At 45.2% G+C, this 27,743-nt stretch overlaps 4 protein-coding genes across 9 annotated transcripts; 2 read left to right on the top strand and 2 right to left on the bottom strand.

Annotated features, from left to right (window-relative positions):
* The first annotated feature begins 287 nt into the window (after positions 1 to 287).
* sec16a (SEC16 homolog A, endoplasmic reticulum export factor) lies at positions 288 to 15,157 on the top strand. Of its 5 annotated transcripts, XM_079179182.1 has the most exons (32): positions 304 to 386; positions 1,751 to 2,457; positions 2,539 to 5,268; positions 5,378 to 5,529; positions 5,787 to 5,875; positions 5,998 to 6,121; positions 6,241 to 6,439; positions 6,788 to 6,971; positions 7,133 to 7,275; positions 7,448 to 7,509; positions 8,052 to 8,190; positions 8,278 to 8,520; positions 8,611 to 8,708; positions 8,815 to 8,896; positions 9,004 to 9,121; positions 9,248 to 9,359; positions 9,469 to 9,574; positions 9,670 to 9,810; positions 9,920 to 10,033; positions 10,312 to 10,513; positions 10,641 to 11,164; positions 11,280 to 11,330; positions 11,650 to 11,814; positions 11,904 to 12,008; positions 12,144 to 12,200; positions 12,292 to 12,415; positions 12,582 to 12,719; positions 12,877 to 12,959; positions 13,336 to 13,407; positions 13,842 to 13,901; positions 14,510 to 14,593; positions 14,677 to 15,157. In XM_079179182.1, exons 2-32 carry the CDS (start codon positions 1,825 to 1,827, stop codon positions 14,749 to 14,751), a joined length of 7,209 nt encoding a protein of 2,402 aa, XP_079035308.1. In that variant the 5' UTR covers positions 304 to 386; positions 1,751 to 1,824; the 3' UTR covers positions 14,752 to 15,157. The 5 variants fall into 5 exon arrangements, with proteins under 5 accessions (XP_079035305.1, XP_079035308.1, XP_079035306.1 ...); XM_079179179.1 differs by having other exon boundaries at positions 288 to 346; positions 1,751 to 5,268; XM_079179180.1 differs by having other exon boundaries at positions 1,751 to 5,268; positions 11,283 to 11,330.
* Positions 15,158 to 16,567: 1,410 nt separating this feature from the next.
* LOC306710838 (uncharacterized protein) lies at positions 16,568 to 18,873 on the bottom strand. Of its 2 annotated transcripts, none has more exons than XM_079179541.1 (6): positions 18,483 to 18,873; positions 18,285 to 18,417; positions 18,033 to 18,145; positions 17,589 to 17,688; positions 17,336 to 17,457; positions 16,568 to 17,168 (listed from the first exon to the last, which is right to left on the bottom strand). In XM_079179541.1, the coding sequence occupies exons 1-6, from the start codon at positions 18,571 to 18,573 to the stop codon at positions 17,044 to 17,046; spliced, it is 684 nt and encodes a 227-aa protein (XP_079035667.1). In that variant the 5' UTR covers positions 18,574 to 18,873; the 3' UTR covers positions 16,568 to 17,043. The 2 variants fall into 2 exon arrangements, with proteins under 2 accessions (XP_079035667.1, XP_079035668.1); XM_079179542.1 differs by having other exon boundaries at positions 18,285 to 18,399.
* A 285-nt stretch (positions 18,874 to 19,158) lies between these two features.
* rpl28 (ribosomal protein L28) lies at positions 19,159 to 20,844 on the top strand. Its single transcript, XM_079179663.1, has 5 exons — positions 19,159 to 19,180; positions 19,688 to 19,775; positions 20,026 to 20,149; positions 20,468 to 20,586; positions 20,708 to 20,844. Exons 2-5 carry the CDS (start codon positions 19,695 to 19,697, stop codon positions 20,795 to 20,797), a joined length of 414 nt encoding a protein of 137 aa, XP_079035789.1. The 5' UTR covers positions 19,159 to 19,180; positions 19,688 to 19,694; the 3' UTR covers positions 20,798 to 20,844.
* Positions 20,845 to 24,575: 3,731 nt separating this feature from the next.
* On the bottom strand, positions 24,576 to 27,621 carry pdcl (phosducin-like). Its single transcript, XM_079178730.1, has 4 exons — positions 27,517 to 27,621; positions 26,303 to 26,490; positions 26,013 to 26,194; positions 24,576 to 25,654 (listed from the first exon to the last, which is right to left on the bottom strand). The coding sequence occupies exons 2-4, from the start codon at positions 26,475 to 26,477 to the stop codon at positions 25,091 to 25,093; spliced, it is 921 nt and encodes a 306-aa protein (XP_079034856.1). The 5' UTR covers positions 26,478 to 26,490; positions 27,517 to 27,621; the 3' UTR covers positions 24,576 to 25,090.
* Positions 27,622 to 27,743: the final 122 nt, after the last annotated feature.

Raw genomic sequence — 27,743 nt, 5'->3', positions numbered from 1 at the left:
GCATGCACCACACAGACATGTCCACTTCTTGAGAACAGCCAGGATATGGTTTGATGTTTCTTTGCACTTACTGCTCTGTAGCTCTCAGTGCCCTATGACGTTACACCTCTTACAAAGGATCTTCTGTAGAATGCCAACAATTGAACTGAAATTAGTTTAAAATTAAACAAACTTTTAGAAGCACGTGAGTTGATTCGGATAAATACACAAAACTTACCTTTAACACGCCCCGCCCCGTAGTGACGCAATGGGTGTTTGGCCCGTGACGCGGCATGTACACGTAGCCTAGTAGGATGTGTTCTCTGAAGATGGTGGCGGTGTGTCAGACTCACTGCCCTGCACATTTGTAAGAATTTAATTATTTTTCTACACATTTCCGACATCGGGTAAGAGTAAATACACACCATCGTTAACTATGCTGCACTCTGAACGTTTCGATCTGGTGTATATACAACAGGCATGAAACTGTTACCCTTGTAGTTAGCATAGGCTAGTTAGCAAGCAATGCTAACTAAGCACCGATGCTAAGGCTAGCTGACCAGGCAGTGGACCTGTTTAAATTACGCCAGCGACCTGTAACTGTCCGGCATTTGTCCCTGTCAGTCTTGTATAGGATCGGAAGGATAAGTCCTTCGTTTTCGGGGCAATCTTTAGGCGACAGGCGACTTTAGATTGCAGTGTTTTGATGGTTATGGCGTCCAGGACATGTAGCGTTTGAGCTAGTTACCGTTAGCTGTCGAGCCAAAGCACTCTGGACCTTTCCTCACAGGCTGCTTAATGTGTTACGTTAATTTGATGTCGTGTCAAAACAAAAGGTACTAGCTAACGTTACCGGTTAGAGTTCAACAAGTGTGGATAATGATCGGAAGTCGATAGTGTGTATCTCAATAGCTAACTTTGTTTTGTTTCATGGTGACTACCCCGGTGAGTTGGTAGTTCACCGGGTTTAATTTATAATCTGGATGGTTTGACATATCCGGGATCACATTTTGTAGAGCTCACCTGTCCGATAACTCTTTCCTACTAACTCTCTTTGTTATCGATCTACCTTTCTATCATTTAAAATGCTCAAAGTCAGTCCATGCTAGCTCCCCCGAGCGTCTCACTGACAGATTCACAGTGTTTGTATCTGATAGATGTGATGATCTCATCAGTTTAGTTTATCTTTTGTTTTGTATTCATGGCATCTTTATTAAAATGTCTTTGTCAGCAACTAACCGTATCAACAAAAGCGATACAACTGCACAAGTTAGCAGCAGGGCTTATTTGACACTTTTTAGTTTCTCATCAGTTCCTGTTTAGTAACTTCAGTCCTAACATCAGCTTTCCTTTCCTTTCTTACGTCACTGTGCTATTTGTCAGTAGAGGCCACTAGACTCACACGTTTTTTTTTTTATCAAGAATGAATCCGTAATTCTTCCAACACAGTTCTTCCAACAGAATTAAAGAAGCCTTTGTATTAGTTTTTTGTGTTTGAGGGAGATGAACAAAAGTAAAACCATTATATTATATAGAGTGCATGATGTAATCAAAGTTGCCGTTCACCACAATCAGTCAATTGTGTTTTACTCAATAAAGTACTGTCGTGTCATTCATAACATCTCGGAGCTGATGTAGAAATTGCCACGTTGTACTCTTCGTTTCAATAAAATCCTAGAGCATTACATAAATAAAGGTGTGGTATAATCCATCCGAGAGGCATGTGTGTATCTTATTGTTAACCACTCCCTCTTTCCTTTACTTTACGCAGCTTTGCCTGACTTCAGTCTCTTCAGTGACATCTACTAGAGTGACCTGGTCCTCGGACCTGTTAGCCCTGCAGCCATGCAGCCACCTCCTCGGACCGGACCTCCGGGAGCCTCGGGCCCACCCCCTTCTGGGCCCAATATGTTCCGCAGGACCAGGCCTCACAAGCATCCAGCAGCAGCAGCAGCTACTGCCACAATGCCACCTGCTGCACAACCCATGACAAATCCTTTTGCTTTTGTTGGAGCTCCTCCCCCTATGGCTGCAGGTGCACCTATGGCTGCAGGTGGTGTCCCAACAATACCCAACAGCAACCCTCCACCAATGCAGGCCCCACCCAACACCATGTACTCTCAGGCTGGCTCGGGGCTGCCTCCACAACCACAGACACTGGGGGATGTCCCGGCTCCTCTTCCTGGTCCCCCACCCTCCTCTCTACCAGGGGTGCAACTGTTCAACCCTCACAGTGCAGCACCCCCTGTTTACTCAGCACCGAGTCCTGTAGGATACGCATCGTCGCATAGTGAACAGGGCTATTTTAATTCTACAGAACAGACACCATCCATGGCGGCAGAGCCACCTTCTGTGGCCCCGGCACCGGGTCAGACACCTTTTAACAACCAGGAATATCAAGGACAGCCTGCTCCTCAGCCCATGTTGTTCCAGCCTGTACCTCCCACCACCTCCTATTCTCAGTGGGCCCCTGATCACGTAAGTCGCCCTCCATCAGTTCAGAACTATTTCCAGCCTACTAGTGACCCTCCGCCACAGCCTTTCAATTTACCTCCACAGACCCAGATGTACCCCTCCCACACCTCATCGCCCCATCACAACACCCCCACCCCTCCAACACAACCTGGACATCCCCAGGTTCAAGCTCCTCTTCCTCCCCAGAACCCTACAAATGCCCCCAGTTCTCAGTGGCCTGACCCAAATGCACCCCAGCAGCATAATTCCCACTTCCAACCTCAGAGCTACTTCAGTCAGACTTCTGCCCCCCAGGACTCATGGTTCAATATGCCTCCACAGGACTACCACCAAATGGGGACCGGCATAGCCCATCCTCAACCTCGGCCTTACTCTGTTGGATCTCAGCATGCTTCCAACACTGGGGCTGGGCCTAGTTCTACCCCAGTCCCAGTCCCAGTCCCATACTTTCAGGAGTCTGGTACACTCTCAATGTTCTTCAAAGACAATGATGTGGAAAATGAAGAAACACTGGCTGGAGATAGAAACAAGGCAGTGAATGGTATCCCTGGATCTTTTCAGCATCAGAGCAACCCACAAGCCCACAGTGGCCAAGCAGATGTTCCTTTGGATTATCAAGGACCTCCTCTGCAAGATCATTCACACCTACCTTACATGAATGATGGCAACCATGCTCCACAAGCAGGGACCCATAAGACTCATGATTCCCAGTACGACCACGTGGAGAATTTGGAGTGTGTCCCGAACCAGGAAGTATTACCCAGTGATATTCAGGGCAGCCCTGCTGCTGCTGCTACAGCAGCACATGGAGTTGACCAGTATGAAACCGGGCCTAACCTCGAGACTCCCGACTCCATTCAAAGACCAATTAGATCGGCCAGCGTGTCATCCAACTATAGCAATATGAGCCATGGAAGTGGAAGTGGCACTCGACGGCAACAGGGAGTAGTAGGCACCTTTATTCAGCAGGAAAGCCCACGTCTCACTGATGAAGCTAGCCTGTCTGCTGCCACTGGAGGCTACTTTGAGCAGATTGACACATCTCCAGCTGTAGATATGGGTGTGCAACACAGCCCCCTGGAGCAGATGTGGCCTCCCACACCTAGCCCCCCAAAACCAACTGGCATCTTTCAGGCCAGTGCTAACAGCTCTTTTGAGCCTGTACGCTCTCATGGGGTCGGGGTGCGTCCTGCTGAAGTTGATAGGGCTAAAATGGTCGCGGAAATGGGTGCAGATGCTACACCTGGCAACCTGGAGCAGCCGCCAGATAATATGGAAAATATTTATGTCTCAGGACACCCCCTTCCTGCTGGGGCTGGAGGTGGTGTCCCTCATCTGCCACACCCAGTGGTTCTCTCTCTCTCTCGACCGTCATCCCGTGCTTTCGGGGGCAGTCGGCCCTGTGAGAGCCCTGCCACTACTCTGTGGGCTCAGCATGACCCTACCAGCATGGCCGCTAGCATCCTCCTCGCCCCTGCTGCCCCAACAGTTCTCGCTCCTTTACGAGAGCCCAGTGCTGATGTCATCCAACCTCCAGAGGATGGCCCACTGGACCTGCAACCCTCTCAGAGAACCCAGCCAACGTCACAGCAACACTCAGAGAACCTAGAGAACCCACCAAAGGTGAGTGAGGCAGAGCCAACTGAGCCTCAAGGCAACCTGGGCTATGCTTCTCTCCTTGTGTCCGACTCGCTCGACCAGCCTGTTTTGATTGCCCCGCCAGTGTCCAATTACAGTGTGATCGCCCCCAGTACCCCTGCTCAAGCACCCAGTCAAAGTAGCCTTAGGGAAACAACCCCCCCTGTAAGAATTGTCACACAAGGACAGGGTGCCAGTACCTCCCAACCACCTCCAATGACCTCCAATCACAATCCAGTGTTTGCTCCTGGACCTATAAGCTTCAATTCTTCTGCCTCTAACCAGAGCCCGCTCAATCTGACCCGAGACCACACAGAAGCGGCAACATCAGACATTACAGCTCCGCCGCAGTCTCAGCCAGTCCGCCCTCCTCTCTCAAGGGGCCAATCGCTGGCTGGAGACAGTCACTCTGCTCTCCAAGTTAATCCACAGGCTCCTCTTGTGACTGCTCCTGTCTCTAATCATAATCCGCCGTCAAATTATGAACTGCTTGATTTTTCTATGCACCAATCGCAAGCCCAGAACCAAACTTCTGGCCACCCTTCCTCTCTACACGAGTCTCCACAGTCTAGTAATGGGTTTTACCTACAGGTCACCAAAGATGCTCAGCAGGGGGTAAGAGCGCAAGGGAATGTCCCTGTCCAGACGCCAGCCTCTTCATCTACCCCACAGGTACCACCAGCACCCTCCCAAGCAGCTGCAAACATTCAGCCGCCACCAGCTGAACCCCCTAAGACATCAGACCCTCAGGCTGCACTGCAGGGACAACATTATGCTCCTCCTGTTCCAGGGAGTGGAGCACAACCCTCCAGTGACCAGTATCCACCTCCAGCACAGGGGCCCGCTGCGGGGAGTGCTCCCCCATCCGCTGCTGCATACCCCCCATGGCCTCGAGGACCAGTACCTCCAGGAGCTCCCCAGCCAGCTCCTGCGGAACCACCTCGACCACCCTCCTCTGCAGGCAGCCAGCAAGGCTATGGGCCCCCTGCTCCAGTGCCTGGGCAGATGTATGCTGGCTATTACGGTAATTATGGAGAATACCCGGATGGCAGAGCACCATATCCACCTGGCCAGTACCCACCACCACCACCAACTGGCCAGTATCCACCACCACCACCTGGCCAGTATCCACAACCACCACCACCTGGGGACCCTAGAGCACAGCAATATTATCAAGTATGTGAAAAGTCCTTTTTTTTGGTTTACTCTCTTGTAAATGTATTCATTTGCAACTTCTGCCGTGGGATGTAAGAAATTAAACTCCCTAATTGCGCCTATCTTTCAGGATGGTCCATACAGGGGCAGAGCAGATCCGTGGTACGGCAGATATGAAGGGCAGAATCCGCCGCATCGCGATCCAAACTACCAGTACAGAGAGCCTCAGCCAGAACGACCCAGCTCCAGAACTAGCCAGTACTCTGACAGGCCCTCATCCAGGTCTGTGAAACCGTCATCATCGAGTATATGACATGACATGTTATGTCAAGCCAGCACCGTTTTATTTAGTCAATTTGTTTTGTTGCAGTTTTTAAGTGTCTTACTTTATTGAGAGAATGTTTAGAGCTCGGTAAGGGATCCCTCATGGTGAGTTTTGTTTTGTTTGGTGTACATGTGTTTAAAATAAACTCTGAAGTATGTCCAGATGGTCCCTTGTACTTGACCCCGTAAAGCTCACCTTTTTGTTTCTCCCATAGGCAAGGCTATCCTGAAGATTACCAGAGAGCCAACCAAAGTGCCTATAATGAATATTATGCAGAGTACGCCAAACAATATGAGTATGGAGGTATGAGCCACAGAGTGATTTCCTACTAGTATGAATATGTAAAACAATTAGTTCACAAAACACATTAATCCTTTTGTGTATACAAATGTTTTTTATATAATCTCCATGTTTTCTGTGGGAAGGATACAACTACGGGCAGTATGACCCCCGCTACAGAGGATACTATGACCCCGCCTACTGGGCTAATTATGATGAAAGCTACAGAGGCAGAGAGAACTACTATAATCCACAGGCGTATCCTGCCAGGTATGCAGAGAAACCCATTCATGTACATTCTAATTAAGTTGTTGTTATTACATTAATGCATTATGCCGTATAGACAACAGATTAGATGGATAAACAAACACGGTACACTCTACTCACAGGAAAGAGGGCTATGATGATCAGTGGCGGTACTATCCCGGCTATGACGCCAGTTTCGATGAAGATTTCCGGCGACGCGGAGAAACGTACGCCGATGACTTCGACCGACGCAGTGTCCACAGCGAGCAGTCGGCACATAGTGCGCACAGCTCTCAGAGCCACCACAGCAGACGGAGCAGCTTCAGCTCACGATCACAACAGGTGAATGTGCAGATTTCTCTTGTATGCTTTGGTGTATTTTACCTGTTGGTGTTTTTGCCACTCTTAACGTACACTATTGTGACTTGCATAAAGTTGTCAGCATCATCCCAATAACTATCAGCAGCACAGGCTTAAGATATAGATACTAACCTGGCGGCTCATTCTGAAACCAAAACGTTTTTTGTGTCTTATTTGACAAATGGCTAACTTTGCTCTCTTGAAATGAGTTTTTACGCTTATAAACTGTTTGTTGTTGTTCTTGAAAATGTGTGCAAACTTACAGTATGTGCATGTTTTACTTTTATGTTTTATTTGATAATTAACTTTATTGGTCTTCACGCGCTGCAGAGCCAGGTGTACAGAAGCCAGCCTGACTTGGTGTCAGCGGCCTATGACGCCACATCGTCCACGCTGGCTGTGGACTACTCCTATGGACAGTACCCGGACCAGACTGATGCCACCCAGAACTACAGCCAGTACCTCTATCCCTCTGAGTACCCGGCAGACAGCACCTGGATCGCCCCTGAGCAACGTAAGTACACAATCCTTTATTGAACGGTAACGCCTTTTAAAAAGACCAACAGAACTGACTCGAGTTCAGTCAAGCCCAAATGAAACCACTAGATTTGGGACATTCTACTGGTTCCTTCATGTGTCCACCTGCTCTTAGCCTGACTGATGTTTTCCCTCTAGCTCCTCCTCGTCCTTCAACCCCAGAGAAGTTCACCATACCCCACCGCTGTGCCCGCTTCGGACCTGGTGGTCATCTGGTCCAAGTTCTGCCCAACCTCCCCTCAGCTGGACAGCCTGCTCTCGTTGACATCCACAATTTGGAGGTACATTTTTAAAACATTGTATTTCAGCAGCTCATTGCGGGAAGTTTGTATCATGAAGAGCTAGCAACAGCTCTCTAACAGCATGTTCTGTTAGAGAACATGCATATAACAGCTTCACAAAGTCAAGGCTGTTAATATAGAGTCATATTTTGAGCCATATCTGTATTTGCAGACCATACTCCAAGACACTCCGGATCAGGCAGAACTGCGATCTTTCCCTGGACCTCTTGTGAAGTAAGTGCATGCTGCTCTTTTTCTCCATCACAAATGGCTTTCAGTCATTGACCTTTTTAAAGAACAATGGTGGCTATGTTCTATATTTTGCTATTGTCGGCGACCCCCCCACGAAAAGATCAAAACCATCAATGCATTAGTCTGACTTCCTTCACCTATTGGCCCATTGGTTCCTACTGAACGTGAAACATCTTAAAAATCAGATAAAGAATATATAGTTTCTTTTTTTTTCAAGCATGAGCAAACCGGAGTAGATGGTGTATTTGATGAGGCGTCGGCTACACAGACAATACTTCAATTCATTCTTGGTTTTGGTCTTTTCAAGAGATCTTTTGATAAGAAGAACAAGTCAACACAAGTATCCATAAGACTATCCCAGCACTGCATATTTAGCTGCAAACTACCTATTTGGATACAAATAATGTGTATAAATGCATACAAAACAGTTTTTATTTGTCTCTTGACATCCGTATGTATAAAAGGTAGCACTGATTTGACCAGCCGCTGCGAGTCTGTCTCACGTCTTGTGTCCTGTCCCTCAGGGAGGAGACCCATAAGGTGGACGTGATAAAGTTCTCCCAGAACAAAGCGCTGGAGTGTTCTCGTGACAACAACCTCTTGGACAGGGACTCCGCCCGCCTGCTCTGGGAGTTCATTGTGCTGCTCTGTAGACAGAACGGGGTGAGACTGTGCGAAAACACAAGTGTGTCAAAGTAGGAATGTGACTTTTTGTATATCTTCCTCACTGTCACACTCTGGTTTCTTAAGACCGTGGTCGGCACAGACATCGCTGACCTCTTGCTGAAGGAGCATCGCTCTGTCTGGCTACCGGGCAAGAGTCCAAATGAGGCCAACTTGATCGATTTTAACAATGAACCGCTGGCACGAGCCGAGGAAGAGCCGGGGGCGGGACCGCTATCCCTCCTGTCCGACACCTTCATGATCGTCCCCGAGAACCTCGGCAAGGAAACTGAGCGCTTCAGGGAGCTGCTGCTGTTTGGCCGCAAGAAGGTAAAGAGAGACCCTCTTTCACCGCGTTATAGTCGGTTAACTATTATCTTGTGAAATCTGAAATGAGTTCCACTTTTGTCTGTGAAATAGGATGCGCTAGAAGCCGCTATGAAGGGAGGTCTCTGGGGCCACGCCCTGCTGTTGGCCAGCAAGATGGACAACAGGACGCATGCACGTGTCATGACGAGGTAAAGCACCAGTGGCATTAAAACGTTGGGACTCCTAAACCTTGCCGCACCTGTATTCTGTGATCATTTGAACAGATTTAAAGATTCTTTTGTCTCTTTGTTTTAGGTTTGCCAACAGTTTGCCCATCAATGACCCTCTTCAGACAGTGTACCAGCTGATGTCAGGGAGGATGCCTGCATCGGCCACTGTAAGTGTTTCTTCGACCCGCTCTCTTTCTTTAACACTTTTTTTCACGATTATTCTGAAGAAGTTGCACAAGCTGTGTGTGTTGAGATATGTTTTGAACTCGTACAGTGCTGCGGAGAGGAGAAGTGGGGTGACTGGCGCCCTCACCTGGCCATGGTGCTGTCTAACCTCACACACACTCTGGACCTGGACACTCGCACAATCACCACTATGGGGGACACTCTCGGTAGGACGGCGAGAAAAAAAACCAGCTGTCGTCTCTCACTGCACTGAGCTAATAAGGTTTTCATTGTTTACCACAACAAGCACGTTGCCTCACCTTCTCTCTGTGCTGATTTTTGTGTTGCGGCAGTATCCAAGGGGCTGGTTGATGCTGCACACTTCTGCTACTTGATGGCCCAAGTTGGTCTGGGAGTTTTCACGAAGAAGAGCACCAAGATGGTTCTGATTGGCTCCAACCACAGGTTAGAGACGGAGGTCTTTTTTTTTTTTTTTTTTTTTTTTTAGACCGCAATACAGTTTGCCCATAATATGCCACACACATGACCTCATCTTTTTGTTTCTTCACTTCAGTTTGTCCTTTTACCAATGTGCGACCAACGAAGCTATCCAGAGGACGGAGGCCTATGAGTATGCTCAGTCTCTGGGCTCCCAGCCGTGCTCACTACCCAATTTCCAGGTGGATAAAATAGTTAATTGTTACTATATTAAATAGGTCTGTTCTCTACTACTGAGGAATAACACTGTTCTCTAATCTGTATTGTCTGTTGTCAGGTGTTCAAGTTGATCTATGCATGCCGCTTGGCTGAAGCAGGCCTGAGCGCTCAGGCCTTCCACTACTGTGAAGTTATTTCTCGGAATGTCCTCCAGCAGCCTTCCTATTATTCTCCTGTCTTCATAAGCCAAATCATACAGGTACATGCACTCACTCTCCTCCTTGTCTACCCTTCTGTAGCTCCTCTGCTCAGATACATACTCGTTTTAGCACTCTAAGAAATGTAATTGTAACGCTGTGTGTTGACAGATGTCGGAAAAGCTGCGATTCTTTGATCCGCAACTGAAGGAGAAGCCGGAGCAGGAGCTGTTCAATGAGCCCGACTGGCTGATGCACCTCAGACAGCTGGATGGACAGATGAGGGTGAGGAGGAAGAAACTGTTTGTAGTTCTGTCTGAGGATTTTTCAAAATACAGCTTTTTGTTGTAGTAGTATGTTTTCAGTGTATGTATTGTTGATGTGATACTAGGACTCATAATTACATTTTTTTTAAATGGTTAAATTTCAAAATTCCGACATTTAATTTGACGTAGAGGTTGTGGGATTGTTACAACATGTATGGAATTTGAATTATTCTCTCTAATTTGTTCCCATGTAGCAAATGCTTGAAGCTTGTCTTTTATTGAATTATTGTTTTTCAGACGGGAGTGATTACATACAATGAAGACAGAGCAACTCCGACACAGTACGACTGCAGCAGCCCCAGCTCTGACTTGGACCAGCCGAGTCCACCTGAACCGTACAGCATGCCTGTGGAGTTGGATGGCCCCACCCCCGACAACCCACTAATGAACTCATTACTTCCCGGGCCTCCACCGCATGGAGTTCAGCTGATGCCTCCAGGTGTGTGTGTGTGTGTGTGTGTGTGTGTGTGTGTGTGTTGTGTTTCTTGTGGTCTCCTTCTTAACCTCACTTTACTATGAGTCAGATTCAGAATGCATCAGATCTCATACCTTCTACTTTCTCTCAGCTCCCACCTCTATCCTCCAAGACGGGATGTCCCCTCCCCAGCATTTACCCTCCAACGAAGTGCCCCAGTTCTACCCAGTACCCCCCAGTGGACCACCAGGCCAGATGGCCCACTCGGGCTACCCTCCACAGGATGCTGGCTTCGCACCCCCTCCCTTCCAACCGCAACAGGAGCAGGTAGAGATGTTCCCAGGAGCCCATCAGCAGCCGTGTCCCCCGCCTCTTCAAGTGGGCCAAACGTCACCACACATGCACCCCCCTCAGGTGCCACATTCACCAATACAGATGAACCCCCCGCTACCCCAGATGCACCATAACATGCCCCAGCACATGCCTCAGCACATGCCCCAGCACATGCCCCAACACATGCCCCAGCACATGCCCCCTTCTCCCGGGCACATGCCACCTGCGGAGCAGCCGTACCACGCCCCACCAGAGATGTACACTGCTCAGCCGATATCGTCCTCCCCACCCAGGAGCTCCTTCACACCTCAGATGGACTTCTATGACCACATGGCTCACATGGTGAGTATCTCGCTGTATGCATATCTAAAAAAAAGTATTATGTATCGCCCTCTGCCTTGCTTTTGTGTTGCGAATTTGATAGAAAATAGTAACCAAGTTGTCTTTTCTGGCGCAGCAGGGTCCTGGGAGGAGGTCAAGGACTACTTCACAATCTTCAATGCATATGGTGCGTTCGTGTGTCGCGCTTAAACTGCTAAAATAATTGGATTTTGCACTTGTTTTCAGAACTGATGTGAAGCAGGTTTTTCATTCTCCTCAGAAAAAATGGAGCTTAATCATTCATGGTATTTAAACTTGGCTTTAGTTTCCAGAAAATGAATTGAATCTCTACAATGTGATTGTTAAAGAGAGACATTGTTAGACTTCATGGACACAAAAAAAGAAAAAGAAAAGGCACCCCAAAAAGCTGCTCTTTCTGTGAGATGCCCCAAAAGCAAGGTACATGTGTATGTGTGTTATTCTGACCAGTACTTTCTGGTCTGCAGCCTTCAGGACGCCGCTCTCGCACCACCTCTGAATCTTCCACTCACTCTGGCGGAAGAGAGCGGAGCAACTCGGCTATCAAGCAGGCCTCTCCGCCTCCACCTTCGATTCCTGAACAGCCCCGCATAGAAGAGGCCAAGAAAGCCAAGAAAGACTCCCCGAAAAAGGTTCATATTCAGACATAACCATTCATACAGTCAGTGCTCCTACCGCGTTCATGAGTGATTACCAGTGCTGTTTCCTTTCTTTCACACAGGGCGGTGGTGGTGGTGGAGGAGGAGGAGCAGGAGGTGGTTGGCTAAACTGGCTCTATAGGAAGGGGAAGAATGAAGCTCACTTGCCAGATGACAAAAACAAATCTGTAAGTTAAAGCTTTTACGTGTGCAGGTCTTATTTTTAGCATTCTTCTGTATTCATTTTCATATTTTTGGATGAGTTTTGTTTATGTCCCTCTACGTGTGAGCTGTACTGAGAGCCCTATGTTCCTTACTGTCAGATCGTGTGGGATGAAAAGAAGCAGAAATGGGTCGACTTGAACGAGCCTGAAGAAGAGGTCTGTAATGACAGATTCATATTTTTTAAGCAGACTGGCTTCGTTGAAAGCTTTGTAGATCAACCAGTTCTCTTTTTATTTTATTTTTTAGAATAAGCCCCTTCCACCACCTCCTCCCCCTGGCATTCCCAAGATGCCTCAGATGCCTGGCCCTGGAGGGCCTGCCAGACCCCCGGGTAGTGGTCCTCCTGTCAACATGTTCTCCAGGAGAGCAGGTGAGATGAGGGTTCCTCGCTGTGGCTTTTGGCTTCACAAACTCTGCGCTTGACCGCGCATAATACTTTAATTACAAGTTGTTAAGAAATCAATCAAGGAGACGCCACATATTGTGGTACTAGTCAGTCAGTCAGCTTTACACGTCTGTTTTCTATTTCTCCTCAGGCACGAGGAGCAGATACGTGGACGTTCTGAACCCCAGTAGGATTGCTAAACCGGGCGGGTTGGCCCCTGCTCCTGCAGACATCTTCGCTCCTTTGGCGCCGATGTCCATGCCCGCTAACCTATTTGTGCCTAGTTCAGGTGCGTGTCATGTGTCAGAATTAATTACATTGAAATGATGATTGTAAAATAACCGGTCTTAGTTTATGATGGGTGCAAATGTTTTTGTTTGATTTTGGAAGCCACTGTACAATTAGAGATGGAAGTAATAAACTGTTCTTCTGTATCTCTGGTTTAGCTCCTGACGATCAACAACCTCTAGAAGGCAGCGAAGGAGGACATCTGGAGCAGAATTCACCAAACACCATCGCTGCTACACAGGTATCTATTTCTCTTTACTCTCTTTTTAAATCAAAGGACAAGTTCACGACAATATATGTTGTGGAATGAGTTAGTGAGCTATTAAGTAAGTAAGTATTTTGTCCCCTTCAGACAGAGCCAGGATAGCTGTTTCGCTCTGTTTCCAGTCACTATGCTAAGCTAAGTTAGCCACCTGCTGGCAGAACTTTCTATAAGAAGCTGTGTTTGAGTGCTTTCTTCTTCAAATAGAGCACCTAAGATACAAAACCCTTTAAGAGAGTCTGTATAACATGTCAAGATGGCAGATAAGCTCCTTTAGGCCGGTCAACATGAAGTACAAAGCTGAAGCTCTACTCCTCCAAATCCCCATCTGATGCACTTTAATTCATCTGATTAGATGTTCAACCCAACGTTGTTACCGCCTGCCCCAGAAGGTCCTCCCGTGCCTGACGGCTCACAGTCCGGGGAGGTAAGACACATTTCTCCTGTCTCACTGCTACCGTAGCCACCATCATCATGCCACCACTGAACCATGACGCTCGACACCCTAACAGCCCAGTGCGTGCAGTGTGCTTATTAGGATGAATGTAAGATAATGTCAGAGGGTGAAGGAACATGGGAATGCATGCATGTCAACTTAAACTCTTTTCCCCCATAAACTCGCTAAATGCGCAGCCTTGATGCAATGTTGAATCTGTGTTCCATTTGTTGTTTTAATCTAATTCTCTCCACGTCTGTTTATCCAAGAATCAATAATTTTCTATCGCTAGTTGTGTTCATTTTCATTCTGAACTGTTGGGGAGTGGAAACGGATCTAATCTGCTGCATGGGAGATTGATAATATGGGTTTGTGGTTTGTGTTTTTTTGTTCTCGACTGTTTATTTCCCTTCTGCTGTCTTTAGCTCTCACGTTCTAGCTCAATGAGTTCTTTATCACGCGAAGTGAGTCAGCATTTAAACCAGGTACCTCCAGCTGGGCCTCTAATGGTCCCCCCCCCCCCCCTCCCCTCCCTCCCGCCTGCCGCCCACATAGCTCACCTCGTCACAAGTAGCACGCTTCACCATTTGCACCCGAAGCTTCACCGCCCATCTAACCCAGGATGTCTGCCCGGCTCACACTGCCCGCTGTCTCCAGCATTTCTAACGTAACTCTGTGTATGTTGAGATCAACAAATTCAAACAAACCGACCAAGCGGTCGTGACCACGATTTAAGATCTTTATCTGGTGCCATCATAAAGTCAGAATATAATTTGGTTTATGACCAAATATTCTTATCAGCCTCGGCTGTACTTTGAGTTTAGTTCTTGCAGAGATCAGAGTGAGGCATGCTGGAGACAGGCAGCTCCCTTGCTTGTTGTCAACACACCGCTTCAATAACACGTCATAAAGCTTGCATGGTTACTAAAATACATGAAACAGTGGTCTGTCATGCTGCCTTACTGTGAATCATAGTGCTCGTTGCCATTACTTGTCCTCGACGTCAGTTTTTAAATGTTGTCCTCCTCTGCCCATAGAAGTGATACGACTGTGACGCTGCACACACTGTAGTGACTCCGCTTGTTCTTTGCAGAGTCATGCCCAAGCCCAGGAAACGGCACCCGCACCCGCACCCGCTGGAGGCGTCACCTTTTATAACCCTGCACAGTTTGCACAGGTGAGAAAATACAATAGTTTAGTCTCTCTCTCATTTGTCACCTTTTCACTTCATAATGCTCTTTTTTTTACCCCTTTTTACAGGCAAGTGCACCATCGGGAGGTGGACACCGCGCTGGACGTTTGGGCGGTCAGCGCCAGTACCCAGTGATGAAATAAACATCTTGCAGAGAGGTTGTGTGAACAGACTTGTTGGATAGAGTGATATCCTACTTGGAAGTAAATGAAGCACATGGACACACTGCTCTCTACCTGGACCTTTTTCTTTTCTTTTTTTTTTTTACCCGTACCTAAGAAGAGCTTAATCAGTCTCCATCATGTAGATCTTTGTCCCACCTCTTAACCACTCTTTCATCTATTTCTTTGGTTCAGTAATTGTCACTGGTGTATTTTTAACGGGCACCGTGTTTTCTCGAAGGGCTTTTTTCCTGCATCCAAAACAGAAAACAGTCGTGTAATGGGTCTGAACTCACACGCACGTAAAAAAGCTAAAACATGGATTCATTCATACACATACCGTATGTTCATGTACAATAAAAAAAAAAAAAAATGTTGCTCTTCAAATCTAACACTGTTGACAGAATGATCATCCGAGGTCCCGTTTTAGGTTTCCCTTTGTGTCTAAAGTCTAAATGTCCCTGTTTGATCGATCGATTGATTGATTGATTGTATGTGTGATGGGTAGAAAGTGGCACCTTTTTTAATTTGACATTGAGAACTTTGTATTTGCATTTGCAGCTCCTGTCAACTGGAGACGACATGCTGTGTGAGAATGAATCATGTCAATGGCGCGTTGTCTGCTGTGTTGTGTGCGTTTCCTCCAGTAAAGGAAAGATGTTTGATGAACCAGGAAAGACACTCGCACTGTCTTCACAACCTGAGAGTTGAGTGTTTGGATGCTGCTCGTTTCAGATATTTATTTCAATGTCCTCCTGCCCGTCAACAACTCTTAACTTTAAAGATGCGTCGGGGTCTTTCGTCCACGTTAGGCTTCAGTTTCTCCTCTTGAGAAATGTGGCTATCACTGAAACGAGTGGAGGTCTTCAGAGCAGCAGGAATTGGGATTAGAACTGTTTTAAATGTCGCTAAAAAGAAATCTATCCAAATATTTGTATATCAGATTGATTGTATTTATGAGCTGTAGGCATAAAGGGGTGTGTGTGTGTGTGTGTGTGTATATGTGTGTGTGTATATGTGTGGAGAGCAACTATTTTTTTCTAATAGCTTTGAAGAAATGCAGTTATGACTCACCAGAGATGATGCAGATTAATTTACTGTTTGTATCGGCCGCTTATGCAGACAAATAAATCTTTATCTAAATTGTGAATTGAGAGTTAATTGTGCTCTAAATACTACCTTGTCATTTTAATTTGCTGATGTGTAATTCAATTATTTGTCGTCCTAAATGTTCCTGCTTCAATGACTTTGTAGACATCCGGTTATGATTTTAAAAGGTCCCCTTTTGTTTCAGAGAAGGAATAGTTTTGCCCAAATGTTTTAGAGTTCCTCATGTAAGATTCTTGACATGAAACAGTGAATACAGATGGTGAAAACGAAATGGTAATAAAGTTATTTTTTGCGCTCTGTAGCACTTTGAAAGAACTGTCCGTTGGTTTTATTCATTACAGGATTTTGTGTTTTAAAATAAAGCGACTATCGTATATTCAATATTTAGAAATGTGTTAAATCTCAAATGCGTTTTGTGAGCATGTGTACCCGAATCAGTTGGGAGTAACCTGTGGAGCTGCCACAGTTTTCTGCACATAACTAGTAATACAGATAAGATGGAAAATAGCTCCAATATGATCAATAATAAATATCAACGCTGACAGAACGGTGATGGAGCGGATCTACAAGTTTGTTTTATAGGTTAGTGTTTCATTTCTACCTAACAAACATGGAAATGCAAACGCATAGTTCTTCGTTTACATATATTCTGCTGTATTTTCAATTCAACTTTCATCATTATGTCCAGTACAAAAACTTGTCGTAGCATGACTGTTGGCAATACATAAAAATCGTCACTTCTTCGACAGACTTAGAAGTAAATCCTCTCTGACTGTAAACAACTTCATCAAGCGTCAATGATTAGGTCTTGTGTGGAAGCTCGGCTCCCAGGTGGAGCGACATCGGTGCATAACTGTTTTATAATCGGACACTTATGCTCGGTCCATTTATCTGAGCAAGACAATCACGTGCTAACAAAGTGAGCACGCATATTCTTAATCGGCGATATCAATTTGGGCTAACTAGACTTTTCAATTATTTACAGTAAGTTTAGTCAAACTTAAGACTCTCCACTGTCCACTCAACAATGAGCATAAAACAAAGATGGCTGCTTATGTAGGTAAAATGTGGGGATGTGCCCGCCTTTCCCAGCATCATATTATCTGAGCTCATCAAAGTCATTTATTAATGTCTTATTCTGTGTGTAAAATGTTGCTCCTCAGGTCAAGTAGAGAGAGTTTGATTCTGAGTGTCCAGCGCTGCTTGTGCTTTCTGAACAGCAACCTCCAGCATCGTGTGGTCACTGAGCAGCTGTTGGAGAGCAGCTGGGTCCATCTCCAGCAGCATACCTGCACCAATAGATTGCAGAGGAATAGAACCAAAATATCATCAGTGTTATAAACATTTAGCCTTTATCCACGACCTTACAAGGCCCATAAACATAACAAAGATGATAAACTTCCAAAGATATTAGATCTGAAAGATCAATGATGTTTACAGGGAACTATCAGGTCACCTGTAATATCGTTTGCATGAAGTGGATCCAGCTCTTCCACTAGTGAGAAGATCTTCTCCCCGAGCCTCTCGGTGTCGTCAGCGTCTGACGCGTCACTAATGTCTGTCCCCTCCATGCTCTGCCTGAAGAGAGGTGGGGCAGGAACAATATTAAAATGTCGGTTTAACTGTAATTTATCAAAGAAATTTTTTTCTTTTTCTTAATCTGTAATTTTGTAGATTTCACTTGCAATCAACAGTAATGAGTCACATACTCCTTAAGTGTCTTCAGGGCGAAGTTCACCTGCTCTTCCAGCAGTTTGGGGTCTGAAAGAAGATTTATAACGGCCTCTTTGTGCTGCTCCAGAAGCATTCCTGTTAAAGAACAGCTAATTATTTAGTATGTCATTAAAAATGTAATATTATAGTATGTCATATAAATAACATATATATATTTTATGTCACTAAAAGTCATAAAAAGTCATAGTATAGTATGTCGTAAAAAAGTCAAATCAAAGTATGCATGCCACATTAGTTGCTCATAAATGTATTAGCATATAAATGATAGTGAGACTAAGAGTCCGCATCCATTCTAGCTGCTCTGTGAGGCTTTACTTTAGCATTAAATGCTGACACTAGCATGGCAACATGCTCACAATGACAAAGCTAACATGCTGATGTTGTATCTTACTGCATAATATTAGGTGTTTGTTGCTGACCTGTGATTTTCTGGGAGTGGCCGGTGTTGTAAACGTCCACCAGCTCAAACAGCTGCTCCCCCAGAGAGTCAGAAGACACAGACACGTCATCGTCATCCTTACATGGGACCGTGCTGCAAAGAGGTGCAGTGACATGTCAAAAAACTTTCTAAGTGTGCATTGACACTCACATAAATTCCATGGTGTGCCAAGGCCGGACTGTATGATGGAGGGAGGAGATCAGGTTTGGCAACCCTGTGCCCATTGCTGTACCTGGGCTCCTGTGCCAGCTGCAGGGCTCTGAGGGCCTTTTCCACGCCCGCGGTCAGCGTGGCCTTGTCCTGCAGCATCTGACTCAGGACAGGACCTGGCAACTCCAGCAGCATACCTGGGACACATACACAGGCTTGGGAACTTTGATTTCATTTCGGATTATCAAAATCAAAAGACGTGCCATGCAGGTCACCTCACCTGTGAGTTTTCCAGCATTCTCTCTGTGTTTGGGGTAAATCAGAGTGTACAGTTTCTCACCAAGTGTCTCCAGATCTTCTGCTTTCTCCATGTTTTCACATGAAGACACTGCTTGCAGGTGCCATGTTACACATAACTAACTTTATAATGAGCGATTTTACAGAAAACTTTGATCTCTGACAACTTATTTTAGTCAACAGCTTCCAATCACATCAACATGCAGACACCATCCACTTAACACTTCCCCAAATCTACATCCAAAAATGGCGATTCTTACTAATAGATTAGTCTGATTTACTCTGTGTGTATCCTCCACATGCCCTCGTGTCATCGTCTAAATTATTACTCGTTGTAGGGTTAAAACAAGCTGACATTTCAACATTTATATTTTGACGGCTGTCTGTAAACACGAGTCGCGTATTAATGACGTTAGGCTTTGCCCGAGCGCGGCGCAGACGTGTTCCTCCGCCGGTGTTTGGGGATAATTAGTACGTGATCAAATTAGATTTAATATGCTCCAGTGTCGTAGTAAACATATAATAATTACCCTGCCGATTTATTATATGTTTAAAATCTTATAAAATGTGTGTTTGATGGGAAACGTTTCATAAAAAGGTACCTGTAGGTGCGCAGTGATCTGTGACAGAGGTGCCGTAAAGCGGCTTCCGGTCTCTCTGGTCCTCTTTCTCCGCTAAAAGGTAACGTGGTCGCCTCGGCAGCTATTAGCCACACACTAAACTGTATTTATTGTGGCTTCCTACTTGTATTTAGTCTCTGAAACGAATGTATTAATTTTGTGGTGATTGTTTTACATCCAATGGGGCACGAGATGCCCTAGAATAATGTAGGAATGGAAAGATACATTTGTGAGCACATCGTTCGTGTTAGGCCTCGTCGTGATCCATCAGCTTTGGAGCTAACGTTAGCTAACTGCTTTAATGCAACAACTGTGCTGTCTTAATACGAGTGCAACCGTTGAATACACACATGTATAATGTTTCACAATCCATGGCCAACAATTTCCCCCCATTTAACTGTTTAAGAATCGTGAAACTAAGTGAACACGTTGAGTTGAATGTATTAAAAATGGTAGCAAACATAACGCTTGTCCGTTGCAACTATCTAGCGTCTGTACCTCCAACTGCTACTTAAAGCTGCTTTCAGATGGGCTTTATTTTAAACATCACTGTCTTTGTTTTATCCAGGTTCATCATGTCGTCCCATTTGCAGTGGATGGTCATTAGGAACTGCTCCAGCTTCCTCATCAAGAGAAACGGACAGACCTACAGCACTGTGAGTAACGTCACACCGCCCGTCTCTCTGCGCAGACCACCTGACTGACAGACCTGTACATTAACCAGGACTCAGTAATTCTACATACCGCTGTAATACTGTATATTAAGTGCTCCGTGTGGACCCTGTAGCTTACAGGATACAATGGAACTGGTCTTAATTATGTAATACGTGCACAATAGTCTGTCTTTGTACCACCAACACAAGCTGTCCAGTAGGGTTCCCTGAATTATATGTATTTATGCAACAGGAGCCCAACAACCTGAAGTCCAAGAACTCGTTCCGCTTCAATGGTTTGGTGCACAAGAAAACCGTCGGCGTGCAGCCAGCTGCCGATGGCAAGGGAATCGTGGTGGTGCTGAAGAAGCGTAAAGGTAAACATTCCACACGGTGTCTTCCATCTTCAGGCACTTCATGTGTCTGTAAAACAAGTGATTTATTGCATTGAATAAAACTGTCTTTACCAGATGCTCACATGTTCTTAAGCATTTTAATTATACGTCTGAATGTATATTATACAACCGGACTGCTGTTATTAATGAATGTGAGCAACACACTTTTTTCTCTACGGTGAAATTGACCGGTGAAATTAACCTCAGACTTTTTGCGGTGCCATGTTATTTATTTGTTAGTGGATCGTTGCAGCTATTGTGGTAACATGGGAACGTGTGCTTTGTTTTCTTGCTGCACAGGCCAGCACAAACCCGCCAAGTCTTACGAGAAGATCGTCATCAACAAGAACTCTCGTGCCACCCTGAACAGCCTGAGGCACATCATTGGCAAGAACAAGTACAGGAAGGACCTGTGCATGGTGAGCTCAATTTGTGATTTCAGACCACTAACTTTCTTATTTGTATGGCGGACCAATCTTAATTTATAGTTCATATTTCAAAGCTTTCAGGAAAATAATTTTGAGTCATTTGTTTCCCCAGGCTGCCCTGCGTCGTGCCAGCGCCATTCTGAAGAGCCAGAAGCCTGTTGTGGTCAAGAAGAAGCGCGCCAAGGCTGCCAAGACCGCATAATGATACACATGATAAATAAATAAAAGCTTCTTGTTTGGAAAAAAACACCACGTTGTCCTGTGTCTTAACTGGATCCTTACATCTGTGGCTTCTAATGTGAAGGATTTTGCAGATATCTGACCAGTTATATAGTATGGTAGTGAATGAAGTTATTCCAAAGGATTTTTTATGCATAATTGTCAGTTGATACTTTTGAGAGTGTAAATGAGCAAAACTTCCTGGCAAGATCACACATGATCGGTGAAGGATTAAGTCAGGGTTTTATAGTTATGAGTTATATTAAAGGAAGCTGTCACACATGGAAATGTAATACAGATAACAACAGCCTTTGAACAGTTAGTGCCTTATAACCCGTACAACTCCATATAATAACAGGAAACATGTCTGTGGTAAATACTACTAATACATTTGTTGACTTGCTTTTGAGGCATGTGCTTATTCCTGTGCACTAACATCCCAAAATGTCAAACAAATGTAGCCGTTCTGACTAGAAATAGGTCAGTAAGTGGGCACTCGGTTTTAGTGACCTTCGTCTGCTGAAATGATCTCCGCACCAGAACAACCTCTAGAGGCTGAAATCCATCCATCCATTTTCCTCCGTTTATCCGGGGTCAGGTCGCGGTGGCAGCAGGCCAAGCAGGCTGACCCAGACTTCCCTCTCGCCTGCAACATTTTCCAGCTCATACTGGGGGATCCCGAGGCGTTCCCAGGCCAGCTGGGAGATATAATCCCTCCAGCGTGTTCAGGGTCTTCCCCGGGGTCTCCTCCCAGTTGGACGTGCCCGGAAAACCTCCAATGGGAGGCGTCCAGGAGGCATCCTAATTAGATGCCCGAACCACCTCAGCTGACTCCTTTCGATGCGAAGGAGTAGCGGCTCGACTCCAAGTTCCCTCCTGATGTCCGAGCTCCTTACCCTATCTCTAAGGCTGAGCCCGGCCACCCTACGGAGGACACTCATTTCGGGTACAAGCGGCCGAAATCTGAACAATTATTCAGGGTTATAATCACATCTAAGTCTTAAAGCATCATCCTCTTGACCTCTCTGCTCTGATGTCACAGTGATGATGTGCATGCTGTACTACATGTGACAGAAATTAGCTGCAACTAATCGAACAACAGGAGGATCTCTGTGCATTGGTTATCTGTATCATAGCTTCCCTTTTTACCCATATTTTTCGACTGTATTTTACACAAATCCCTGAAGAACTCAACACTTTCTTTACTTTTTACACAGCATTAGTTTGAAACAGTAGCTTATACTGAAGCAAACAGGCCCTGTTGCTTTAGTCACAGTAACCACTGAGGTGGAAACATTGGATAGATTTTAAAGCAGCCCACTGGCAGCTATCCAACCATGGCTTTGGAAAGAAATAAACTGTTGTCACCTCCCCTTGAGTTCAAGCTGATAAAGTATACTGCAGCAATCATCTCTGCAGTGGAGCCCATCTCTCTGACACAGGATTGAGGACCTGTGAGAGGGCTGGCTCTGCTTCTGAAGATGTGATCGAGGCTGTGCCGGAAGCTATGAGGGGACTAGGGCCCGTGCTTTTCTTCATGCCCGTGGCTCTGCTGGTACTGCAAAGTCGGAGCTTTGAACTGCAGGATACAATTCATGCTCTGATAGAGGAGAACATCCACCTTCATGACCGGCTGGAGAACCTCACCCAAGCCCTGAGGGAACTCAAACGGATGCTCTTGCATCACTCAAATGGTACGGAGTCTTTTAGCATTGATATATATATACAGTATATATACAAATTGAAGTAAGAAACATTTGTTTTCTTGGATTTGTCGTCCATCGTTTTCATTTTTTTTGTCTTTAACCATTTTACAGCAGTACACATATTACTTTTGTGCTTGCAAATACAATCTTTGAATTGAATTTTAATCTCAAAACACAGCATGAATACTATTGGCTGAAATGCATATTAGTCTTAAAAAGTGTTTTTAAATGCTCTGCCCACAAGGTCAACACAGCTGCCCGCTCTTTCCCCTTACTCTCATTTCCTGTGTGTGTCCTGTCTACTGTCTCTTAATCCTTTCCATGCTGTCTTCATTCCTTCATGTTAGCATGCAGTGTTCTCCATTTCACCCGGAGAACCGCTACATGTATTCATGACTTCAGTGTGTTTTGTGATTTAACACAGACCGAGATCATCATGAACACGGTGACCATCACAATGAGGATGCCCAGCATCTGTGGGACGAATGGTCAGAACACGGTGTGTATCTCGACATGCTGGTCTCTTAGAAAATCTGGTCTCTTCGAAACATTTCGAAGCTTCCAGCAGATTTACTGCATTGAGCGAGCAAGTTGTGTCAGAGCCCGTAGCAACTAGCTGGCATTGATTTTGTGGCGATGTGGGATGCAATCAGGCTTACGGGGTCATACAAGCACCAGAGGGACAATGAAGTGAAATGTAAATCTACTCTGCCACAAATGAGCCTTCTAGCAGCACATTATACTGTGCATTTTTGTTATTTTATCTTCTTATATTTAATATGTCCTACTCTGTTATTTTAGTGTATATATTGTGCATTTTTAAATTTCCCCCCCGGGGATGAATAAGGTATACATCTATCTATCTATCTATATGTTGCACACAGGTTAAAGGGGTCAAATACTCCCTGCATGATGATGATGTGACGGTATTTCTCACTTCCATGCAGGCATCAGCGCAGATACCCATCTTCTGTTGGAGCATGCCTTTTGTGGACATGACCTGCTCGACTCAGCTGCTGCCCTCCATGAAGAAACAACCCTCCTGCTGCTGACGTTACTCTGCCTCTCCCTGCTGCTGATGAGATATTTCTAGGCTACGTTAGCCTGGCGTCCACTGAAGAGCTACACAGAACTTCAGCCGTTGTCTCTGTCACTCAATTGTTCAATATAATAAAGTTATTGTATTGTGGCCCATGTAAATCATTATTGAGTGGTGAGTTTTGATATGGTTGCAGGGATTATCTCTAACCCGGCTCTTCCTCTTCAGTGATTATTGAGTGGAAAGGATTGAGTTGACCTCACTGTGACGAATCACCTCTGGGGAGTTCACTGAACTGGAAAGGAGCCTTTTGATGCTGGCGATCAGCACAGTGGAGGCTCAATGAAAGCAGATTAAACCTGCTGACCCCTTTAATTACTTCCATAGTGGTTATGTGTGTGGACAGTGATATTATTGTAATTTTATAAGATGACTTATATAACAACTTTTTTGTTTTGTTTTAAGCTATAAACACTAATAAACATTGAGTAGTTTGGATTCCGTGTAGAAATAATCTTGGGCACAAACCTTTTGACTTGTAGCAGTTAAACACAGGTGGAACTAATAACTTTAACGAGGGCTCTGTTCCTAACGACATTAACTACACCTGTGTTCATCTGAGCTGATCTGTGAATACAATAAATGGCTATTTACAGGACGAACTCAGCAGCCTAATGCGTTTAATATTTGATTATTTACTTTGACCGACTTCAAGCTTCATTTTTTGCCAGCTTATAAAAGTTATGGTGAACCATCTCTTGAGGGAAAGTTCTGGCTTTTCCAGCTGTTACATGCCCCACTGTGATCAGCAGCTAGTTTATAACTGTCTGTCTGCTGTTTGGTGCTGAGTCGGTAGTGTACAGTGAGTTTATCATAGCGTTTTTATGCTGAACTCAGCTAGAAACAAGCCTTTCATGTTACTCCAAATTAATCCACTGTTAGTATACTTTATGTTTTATTGTCCATCATTCCTCACTTTGTACTCTGATAAATTAAAAAAAACAATATGACAGGCACTGAGTCCAAACGTTTGTTTATTCACCTCACTATTTGAAATGGTACAGCACATATAAAAGTTATAAAATTAACTACAAGTCGGTTTGGTGCAGGATTTGTATTCTACAGAGTGAAACACATTTAATACAATGAAGATGCAAACGAAACAAAACAGGGATTGTGTTTTAACACAATGAATAAATAACACAGTCACAGCTCAAACAAAACAATTAAACTAACATCTACATCATTCTCACTGCGTATAACAGGTCCTTGATTTTAATAATGGCAAAAATGTACTTTTATTAATTATAACTTATGTTTACCATGGATCGACGTCATGAGGAAAATGATGTTGTGTGTGCATTTACTTTTGGTTCTGCTTCAATGCCGGCTGTATGAGCAGTAACATAGCAATCCTGGCTCAACCTGTCATCACTACGGGGGTCCACGTACATAAAAATCATCTATAGTCCATGCAGACAGTGTACACACGTTTCCAAAGCAAATAATTCATGGTAGACAAAAACCGGCTCTAGTCTATATCAAGGTCGGAGTCCTCATCGCTCATAGTGTTCTGTACGATGGCTCCGTTGCGGACCGTCTTGGAGACCATGGGGGGCTTGTCGGGCAGCAGGCCGTACTCCTGCAGCAGCGCCTCCACGTCTACGGCGAAGAAGTCTTCCCCGAGCTGGTCCGTCACCCGCACGAAGTTGCCTATCAGGTCGCCTGCTTTGTAAACGAGCAGAGCGGGCAGAGCGCTGTCTCTGAACAGGGCGCTGGTGCTGATGGCCGAGCTGCGCACGCTACAGAACTTGACCAGCGGGTATTCCTGAGCGAGACACATCAGGCTGCCGCTCATGCTCTCGCAGCCCGGGATGTCGACCTCGTAGATGTGGATCATGACCAGGGTGCTTTTGTCCTCCTTGTCCAAAGCCTCCAGGAAGTCCTCGCCGCCGCTCAGCTCGTAGACCTGCGCGAAGCGCTTGCCGCTGCAGAGCTGGCGGCGCATCTCTGCGATGCGCTGCATACGGTAATGCTGGAGGAAGTCTTCGTCGTCCTCGTCTTCCTGGAGCATGTTGTACTCTTGCATGGTCATCTGTGGGGCAGACGAAGAGGAAAACACATTCAGCTATTAAAAAGGAACAGTGCTCTGGAGGTTTAAATAGTTGCTAATTATAACTCTGTGACAATGATAAACTTGTTTCTCAGGGCATAAGATATGTGTATGTAAATGAGTTGGCAGGTGCATTAATACAAAGTGAAACCAAATGTGCCACTAATGTATAATTAGACTGTCGGAAATTAGAGGTTGCAGGGATTCCACCATGTTAATGAGGTTTTATTTAATTAATATCATGCCTGTGTTTAGCCTTTTCCCACAGCAAGTGTCCCGTTGGGAGTGAGGAATAAGATTTTCTTTCCCCATGTCTATGGTTTGTCCTCATCCCACTTACTTTGCCCTTGATTTTCTCCTGCAGCGCCTTCTCTTTCGCTTTGTCTTTTTCCAGGTCGAGGTCAGAGCGGCAGGTCATCGACAGCTTCTTGATCAGTCTCTCCATCTCTTTCTTCTGCTCTTGTTTCTGCTCCACCTCCAGCTGCTTGTACTTCCTCCAGTCATTGATGACTCCCTTTGGTCCTGAGAGAGAATAGCCGGTTTTACCGTCACTGTAATTCCTTTACAAATTTGCGGACACAGCGGTCTTATTTGAACAGTACTTTTCCTGGTGTGTGTTTGTTTTAGTACCTGTGTTGACGGCACTTCCATCGGCGCTGTAGTCTATTTCAGGCTCCCCGACGTTCCCGTCCCGGATGGTCTTCTTCTCCCCCTCCTCATCCTCGTTGTCGCTGCCTTCATCCTCACTGCTGCTGTAGTAGTACTGCAGCTTCTCTCCCAGAATTTTGTCATCCAGAGTCGTCATTACAAGGGCTCACCTGAGGGCAGAAGTTTTCAATGCGTGAGATAGACTAATGCAACTCCCTAATACCATTTACAGGAAGCTTAATTCTTTCATATGAGAAGGAGTCGTTGTGTGGACTCATGAGCTCATTCTTCATCTTTGTACTGCGAGCAGAGGACAGTCTGTACTGAGCAACCTCAATACGAACTAATCTAATACGCTTGTGCCTTAAAATCCCTAGACTATATTTGAATAAGGAGGTCTGTCTCCATTTTGTTGAGTAATTTAACTAATAATTTGCATGAGCTGCAGCTGACGGTGAGACAATACAGCTTTATCTTCAACCCCTCATTAGATGAAACCTCTACACGTAAACAACTATATCACACAATAGTGTCAGTCAGTGGAGCATAATAATCCAGATTGACAGCCATCCAAGCTGTCATAGGTCAGACTAGAAAGGGTTTATGTAAAAAAAATATAGGACAACTGCATTATACATAGCTTATGATAAGTGTGTCAACACAACTTGGGCTGAGCCGTATGTAAGGCAACGAATGTGCACAGATGGAGAGACAAGGAGACAGACACCCCCCGCTCATTTTAACAGTGGCAAGGAAGCAAAACGGAAGAAAAATAATATTTCTTATATTATATCTCTGGTTACAGCTCTTTTGTCGCATAGTAAACAGTAAGAGCTAAGGCCTGCAGCACACACCTAACGTTAGCCGTTAGCTAGATTGTCTGTGAATCCCTGTGACAGCTACGATAGCCAGCATTAAATCAGACAGATGTCGTTAGCTAGCTCGTAGCTGTTTTTGCAGGTTTCCTCAAGTACCCTAAGGCTACTGTTAAGAGGATAGAGACAATCCAATAATCTCGTTTATGAAGTAGGACATAGGGCACAGTTTGCGTTTGAGAATGTGAGCTAGGTTAGCATCTGAGCTAACTTCCTGAGACAACCAGTACACATTAGCTAGCCATAAACCGAGAGTGTATTTATTCAATCTCTCTTAACATTTTACTTCAAAAACATGATAATGTCAATTACTTATCTTACCTTGATTTTATGTCCAGCTATGGTTAGTAAAATACCACCAACTCCTAAAGCTCCCTCCTGTTAATCTGCTAGTTTAGCCGCAAACCACTCTCCCGGAGTATGATGCCTTCAAGAGTAGCGAAAACGTCGTAATTGCGAGGTGCGAGCGCAAAGACAACAAATATTTCGCTGAATATTGCGGTTTAAGCTGTATTTATCGTGTAGACTAGTTCGGACATAACAGGGAG

The sequence above is a fragment of the Pholis gunnellus genome (genome assembly GCF_910591455.1).
Source record: "Pholis gunnellus genome assembly, chromosome: 18".
Classification (NCBI taxonomy): domain Eukaryota; kingdom Metazoa; phylum Chordata; class Actinopteri; order Perciformes; family Pholidae; genus Pholis; species Pholis gunnellus.
The sequence above is the reverse complement of the archived record's forward strand: the minus strand, read 5'-3'. Positions and strand labels throughout refer to the sequence as shown.